General features: G+C 43.2%; 1 protein-coding gene across 1 annotated transcript; it reads left to right on the forward strand.

Annotated features, from left to right (window-relative positions):
- The first annotated feature begins 289 nt into the window (after positions 1–289).
- Positions 290–5,663, forward strand: UQCRFS1 (ubiquinol-cytochrome c reductase, Rieske iron-sulfur polypeptide 1). The gene is made up of 2 exons (XM_007996118.3): positions 290–665; positions 4,775–5,663. The coding sequence occupies exons 1-2, from the start codon at positions 452–454 to the stop codon at positions 5,383–5,385; spliced, it is 825 nt and encodes a 274-aa protein (XP_007994309.1). The 5' UTR covers positions 290–451; the 3' UTR covers positions 5,386–5,663.
- Positions 5,664–7,718: the final 2,055 nt, after the last annotated feature.

Here is a 7,718-nt window from a genome sequence, read left to right on the forward strand (position 1 = left end):
GTTAGACGAAGATAATAAAAATCATCATAGTAAAAACATAGCGATTACTATATGCTGGACTTTGTCCTAGTTGAGATATATTACCATCCTAAGTTAAACTATAATCGTTTATTGTTATCTTTAGGTCTTCCTAGATGAAATTTTTACTCTAAAGGATCGTAAAGTCGGCCCATCGGACGTCACTGGGGTCCCCTGTTCAGCCCTGTCTTTCTTCTGGGCATCTCTCCGGACACAGACCAAGTGGCACCCGGACTGACAGGTGGGCCGAAAGCCCCGCCCCCAGCGAGGGGTAGCCGCGTTCCCCGGCGCAGCGCCTCTACAGGTTTGCCCCGCCCTGCAGGACTTACTTTCCGGCGGCGCCTGACGCCACGCGTCCCGCGCCTCTTCGCGCCTGCGCCGTGGTTGGAAGGTCGTCTCTGTGACCGGCTTGGCGGTTGGATCAGCTGTCGCCATGTTGTCGGTCGCAGCCCGCTCGGGCCCGTTCGCGCCCGTCCTGTCGGCCACGTCCCGCGGGGTGGCGGGCGCGCTGCGGCCCTTGGTGCAGGCCACGGTGCCCGCCACCCCGGAGCCGCCTGTGCTGGACCTGAAGCGGCCCTTCCTCAGCCGGGAGTCGCTGAGCGGCCAGGCCGTGCGCCGGCCTTTGGTCGCCTCCGTGGGCCTCAATGGTGAGCCGGGGCGAGGGCCGCGAGCGGGGCTGAGGGTCTCTCGGTGCCCGCTCCTCTGGTCCCCAGCAGGGAGCGGCCGCGGGTGCGCGAGCGGAGCCTGAATCAGGTCGGGCTGGGCGGCCTCCGCGACGCTGGGCCTGGCACCCGGGCCCGGGTTGTCTTTCGGGGGCCGGCCTGGACTCGCGTCCGCCGGCTCCACCTGGTTCCTCCTCGGCCGAGTTCACGAGCTCTGCAGTCCCGCTGCTCCAGCCACCTCTGAGGGGTTTTGTTGCTTGCAGGTCGTTTGACCTTGGGCAAGTTTCTAAACCTACTTCCTGTGAAATGGATTCATATCTTTACCAATTTTGTAGGGGTGTCGTGAGGCTTAGATGGAGGAATTCTACGTAAAGCCGTTAGCACAGTTTGGGCACTTACATGCTTAAGAAGTGGAAACTTACTAATACTTGGGAAGTTGGTCTTCTCACCACTACCGACCCCTTCAGTGTCCTTCCCCTTCACCCCCCCACCAAAAAAAAAAAAAAAAAAACAGACATACACAAGGTCAGTTACAGTGTAGTGTCACAACATAATCAGTCCTCAAGAATGGGCAGAGATGGATGACTTTTACATTTTACAGATGAGAAAACAGATGAGGTAGACTAACTCGCACCAGTGATCCGTGGTGTGGACATGTGGTAGCAGGGATTTGACAAGACGGATTGTCGTAGCCACTGAGCTCTTCGCAGGGGCTGTTCTACACCCTCTGTCCTTAGATCCCGGTTTATCTTCTTTGCCTCGCCTTCCATCGTTACTTGGCCCGGTATCGAGATAGAGAAATGGCAGCCTGTGGGCAGTGTGCCTGCAGGCTTTGTAGTTTTCAGAAAAACTGTAAAGACTAACGCCATCTCTTAAAATGCTGGAAGCTGGCAATACTGGGATCTAGTTTCTACTTGGGAAAAGTCCATAGTGTGCTGTGTAGTGGCCGTCCCCACAGTTGGAACAAGTGGCCTTCTCCAGTTTGTCACAGTCTTTACCAGGTCTGCGTGTTTCATTGTGTTACCAGCCTGGCTCCATTGATAGCTGTGTGTGACTCTTCCCCTACGGGCTAACCAAATTGCCGGACACTTTTCTTTTTACTCTGCCTTCACTCACCCTGGGCTCTGCACTTTCTCCATGGTCCTTCCACTAAGTTGCTACATGTCCACATGTTTTCCTTACCCATCTTTTCAATCTCAGTTAAGGATCAGGTGAATAAAGTTTGTATTTGCTGATTTGTCTGTCTTTATAGCACATACGCTTTACACTCTGTATTGTGTTTATTGGTAACTCCTCCAACCTTGGGCTTAAGGGCATAGAAAAGGTAATGTCTTCTTTATTTTTCTATCTTTCACAACGTCGGATTTCGTGTACAGTTAGTGCAAAGTATTTGTGAATGAATATTTGTTAAGGGGCACCAGTGGGTTTTGAAGAAACTGTCCATGGCGGGTGTAGAGTACCCTAGCCGATCCTTGGGACCTGGAGGTGAGAAGGAAGGAAGGAGAACATTTCAATAGCAACAGAAAAGCATCTTTGGAATTTGTCGTATTGCTAGAGTTTCTTCAAAAAATTGGAGGCTCACTTGACTTAAGAAATTTTTTTTAGAAACAGGCAAATAATGTAGGACCATGAGGCAAAAACCTTTTCTGTAATCATTTCAGCCTGTAATTTAAGTTCACATTATAACCTGTCTAGGTGGTTTATGGAAAGATGGTTAATGGAAGGGGAGGGGTTGGATCTGGAGAAGATTGTTGAGTTGGAGAGGAAGGTTGTACTATTTTCTTGCAGATTTCCAAGGCGCATTGGAGCTCACCTTAAAACTTGTTTTGTTAAAATTCCTTAAATTTTATCCTTTAAGTGTTTGATTTTGCTTTAGGTTAGAATTAAATCTAGCTTCTTACTAAAAGGCAGAGCTAATGCAGCTCATGTAAGTATTTGGAGAATGGTTTATGCAATAGGGCAATTTAATTTCTGAAAGGATTCTTGGTGGTGTAGCCTACTAAAGTGTAACCAGCTAGGTAAGAGTGGGAGGAGACTTTTGCCACCTAATCTCTGAATGAGAAGTGCAAAGCCATTTTATTGAATTTTCTTATACATTTCCTTGAATAGTGTTAAGGATTGTGGATACTGATTTTAATGTAGAAGTATGAGCTTTTGATTCCTTTATCTCTTAGGTAGGAAACACATCTTTTCTGTAATCCCAGGTAGAGCTAGGAGCAAGTAATTTATGCTTAATTCCAAATGTCAGTGTGTACTGGCAGGTTAGCATTTATTTGTTAGAGTAGTAGTATAGGATGTAATGTGACTTTGACGCCACAGATTCTGGGATGTGAATCTCAAGTTGCCATTATCTGTGTCCTGGTCTTCTTCAGGAAATGATTGAGTTAGTCAGAAAAGCATATAGAGTGATTTTGATAGGTTTCACTATTGTTTGTGAATACTTCTGGCTTCCATAAAGTTATTGACTTGAGAATCATGTGAAAAGCAGTTCAAGTATTCCGTATTGTAATGTTTGACTACTCAAGGAAGTACAGTATATTAGGAAGATATCCTAGTAGAAGAAGGTAGAATTGCAGTTTATTACGTTAAAAATGCATCTTAAAAGAAATCTTTGTTTTGGAAACACGTTTTCTAAAAGAGGAATTTTTAGTGTCCCCCCCCCCCTTTTTTTTTTTTTTGTTTTGAGACGGAGTCTCGCTCTGTCGCCCAGGCAGGAGTGCAGTGGCCGGATCTCAGCTCACTGCAAGCTCCACCTCCCGGGTTCACACCATTCTCCTGCCTCAGCCTCCTGAGCAGCTGGGACTACAGGCGCCCGCCACCTCGCCCGGCTAGTTTTTTTGTATTTTTTAGTAGAGACAGGGTTTCACTGGGTTAGCAAGGATGGTTTCGATCTCCTGACCTCGTGATCCGCCCGTCTCGGCCTCCCAAAGTGCTGGGATTACAGGCTTGAGCCACCGCTCCCGGCCAGTGTCCCCTTTTTTAAAAAAGGAAACTTTGTGGCAAATTTCTTAAGATGAATGTACAATCTGCAAAGAGGTTTGCTTCCTGATACATACAAAGGTGGTACTAGTTAAAAAAGTTTTTTAGTCAGGTATTTAAAAATAGTATGGGAGAGAAGGATGTAACTGTGTCGTGTTTTTGTTTTTTAAACTACCAAAGAAACTACTTGCTCCCAAAGTACTACATAGTAATTATTTAGCATTCATTTGGGCTCTTTTATGGCCTACACTAGAAGTGCCCCAGTTGAGAGAGCTACAGCAGTGAAAAGGAAAGATAATACCCCTGCTTTTACAGTAACTGTTGCCCTTTAGTGAATAGGGGGAGATATGAAAATTTTGTCCTTTTTTCCCCTCGCTAAATTGAAATAATTAGTTCTTTTGTAGATTTCATTGTATTTTGAGAGCTCTGATAAGGATGTCTTTCTCTGCTTATTAGTGGTTTTAAGTTAAAGTAATACTGTTTGTACCCTAGAGTATAAAATAGAAACCTTAATTTTTCTGCAACTGGAGTTATACAGTTCACAGGATGTTTATTATTGTGTCATTATTGTTTTATGAATTGTTAACAGTTTTTTACCGAGAATATAGATTGGACTATAAGGGGCGGACATTTGCATTAATAAGGATCACACGTCAACTTACTGTGTGGACTAGATGAGTTTTAGGGCCTCCTTCTAATCCAGAGAGTATGGGAGGTATTTAGCATGATTTATATAGCATGTCTTGGCAGTTGAATTTTCGGAAACTTTGAAGTATTACTGTTTATTTTGCTGTTTAACGTTTTTAGCGCGATGCACTGAGATGTTGTGAATCCTGAATCAGCAATGTTCAACCAACCAGGAGTAGCTCAATTTACAAATAGTATCTTGTGATTTCATACCAATCTGATAGGTAGTGGTTCACTTCATTTCATTTTTGAGATTTTATATGCTAGCACCGCCAATTTGACTTGTTCTGAGACCCAGTGAGTGCCATGTTTCACATTTTTAGAATTTGATTTTTTACCTGTGGATCCATAAAAGACTGTTTCTTGATGTATACTCCTTTCAGGATACTCATCTAATTGTGTTTTTTAACCTTCTGCTTGTCTTGCAGTCCCTGCTTCTGTTTGTTATTCCCACACAGACGTCAAGGTGCCTGACTTCTATGACTACCGCCGCCTTGAAGTTTTAGATAGTACGAAGTCTTCCAGAGAGAGCAGCGAGGCTAGGAAAGGTTTCTCCTATTTGGTAACTGCAGTAACTACTGTAGGTGTTGCATATGCTGCCAAGAATGTCGTCACCCAGTTCATTTCTAGCATGAGTGCTTCTGCTGATGTGTTGGCCATGGCGAAAATCGAAATCAACTTATCCGATATTCCAGAAGGCAAGAACATGGCTTTCAAGTGGAGAGGCAAACCCCTGTTTGTGCGTCATAGAACCCAGAAGGAAATTGAGCAGGAAGCTGCAGTTGAATTGTCCCAGTTGAGGGACCCACAGCATGATCTAGATCGAGTAAAGAAACCTGAATGGGTTATCCTGATAGGCGTTTGCACTCATCTTGGTTGTGTACCCATTGCAAATGCAGGAGATTTTGGTGGTTATTACTGCCCTTGCCATGGGTCACATTATGATGCATCTGGCAGGATCAGATTGGGCCCTGCTCCTCTCAACCTTGAAGTCCCCCCATATGAGTTCACCAGGGATGATATGGTGGTTGTTGGTTAGAGACTTGGACTCAAGTCATAGGCTTCTTTCAGTCTTTATGTCACCTTAGAAGACTTATTTGAGAGCAAGCCTTCTGTACCTGAAGTTGATTTGAAATATGTAAGAACTGATGATGTGTTTGCAACATTAATGTGAAGTAAATTGAATTTAATGTTGAATACTTTCAAGCATTCACTTAATAAAGCCACTGTTAAGCATTGTTGTGCTCAGTTATACACTTGAAAGGTACAATGTCTTTTAGCTAATTCTAATTAAAAATTACAGACTGGTGTACAATATACTTGTGAAATCTGTAACTGACTTTATCTTTTTGCCCACATATTTGCTTCCTGCTTTGCATCAGGGACACAGATTCTGCAAAGCTCATTGTTGGGATGAAGTAAAATTAACGTGTCATCTCTTAAGTCCTGGGAGGTATCTATGGCATTGACAGAAACAGTAGTATCTAGGTATTTCTTATTCACCGGACCTGGTAAGGGTACTCGCTATGCGTTTCCTCCCTACTGTGTAAGCTGTGTGATAATGTCAGCTCTAATCTGGGAAAGAGTCCTGAATGAGGCATTAGTAGCTCTGAGGGTTTATCTTCAGGTCTGGTCTGCTGGTTTTTCTCCTTAAGTGACAGGCCAGGAAGTTTTATTAGTCCCTTATGAGTGTAAATTAATACTTAAAAATCCTTTAGTATTAATAGGCAGTGATGGGATATTATCTGAGAGAAGCTTTCCAAAATGAGAGTGCTCTGCCATTTCTTTCATTTCGTGTGTGGATCGTTATATCCCCAAAGCTCCTGCATCCACTCTATCAGGAGGCAGAAAGGGAGCGTCTGAGACCTAACATTGCCTGCATGCAGAAGTGGTCCTGCTGGGTTTGTTTCTGTAGTGATGACACAATGTTTTTTCCTGTTGGGTTTACAGTCACTCAGCACTTTTCACTGTAAGATGGTGTGGAACCAGACGCAGAGCACATCAGAATTCACATCCTATTTTCTTCTGCCTCCAATTATGCAGGTGAAACAAGACTCAGGTCTACTTTCTCCTGGGATATGGGAGTGGGCTTTGTCCTTTGAGAATCACAGCCACTTTTTGATGCGTTTGTCTTTACTGTTTGGAGGTGGGCCAGTCATATGCTTTACTGAGTCCACCTGATGATCTCATGTACTTTTTTAAAATTGCAAAAGTGGTTAGGTTAGGTCTGCCCAAAGGGAACTGACCATCCAGGATTCCAGTCTTTGAAGTTAATAGCTATGTGTTGACAGAAAAAAGAAAATGTCAAACTTTCTATGCTTGTGAGTAGATAATAGTCTTTGCTTCATTTTTACCATTCTAGAAATGAAATTAGCGTGTGTGATAATTGGTGGGACACAGAAGTATTTTATATTCTGTGTCTCTAGATAGTGGAGGCCCTCTTTGGATTGGGGGTTGGAGGAGGGGTTGGTGGCAAGAATTGGAATGTGAAACATTGAGTTGTGATGGGAACACAGGTCCACACACTAAAACACTTGTGCTGCTAAAAATGTCAACAGCATCCCCTCCCTATAAATACTGATACCCCTTATCACCTCCCACCCCGAAGTGATACCTTGAAATTCTATATGGCAGTGGAGGACAGAAGTAGGAAGTTTGCAGGTCCCTAAGGTACTCAGTGCCGGAATTGCTGTATTTGGTGGCTGCTTGCTTCATCTATCATATTTAGAGTTGGATGGTGGGGTGCTGTTAAATCCTAGTAGCCCATTTAGTTTTTAAAGAAGGCTTTGTTCCACAAGCGACAGGGCAAGTCAAGTCACTTCATGCTACTTTGCTGAATGGATACGGCAGACCTGTGTTACATTTTTACCATTCTGTGAAAACAAAATCGTAGATATTAGGGGGAAATGACTTATAGAATAAACCTGACCAGTCAGCACCCTGACATCAGATCATTTACATGTACTGCATTTTATTGGGGATGATTCTTGGGACAATCTTGAGAGCCAAGGTTTTTCATTACGCTTTAAAAAGTGTTATAAAAATGGCCTTTTTGAAAATGTTGCATTATTTGTTAAAGATAACATCAAATTTTCTTTGGTCTTTTCTGAGTATACCCTTGTAAAATCTTTGACTCAATCTGACTGTGTAGAGGGCATTTGTCCTGATTGAATCAAAATGTGCTTTAGTACCCTCATTTTTCTAAACTGTAGAAACATAGTATTTAAATATCAGAAGTAATTCTTCATTCTCACAGTATTAAATTTCATTTTCTGTATTTTCATGTCATTTGAATTTCATTGCATTTTATATATTAACCCAAAATAATGTTTGTATTTTTTGGACTGCTATCCTTAGCCCACTGTTCTAACA

This window comes from Chlorocebus sabaeus, chromosome 6 (genome assembly GCF_047675955.1).
Source record: "Chlorocebus sabaeus isolate Y175 chromosome 6, mChlSab1.0.hap1, whole genome shotgun sequence".
Lineage (NCBI taxonomy): Eukaryota > Metazoa > Chordata > Mammalia > Primates > Cercopithecidae > Chlorocebus > Chlorocebus sabaeus.

Coding starts and splice junctions, on each gene's coding strand:
- UQCRFS1 (XM_007996118.3), top strand. CDS start 452: ATGTTGTCGGTCGCAGCCCGCTCGGGCCCGTTCGCGCCCGTCCTGTCG. Junction 666..4,774: donor CGCCTCCGTGGGCCTCAATG/GTGAGCCGGGGC, acceptor CTTGTCTTGCAG/TCCCTGCTTCTGTTTGTTAT.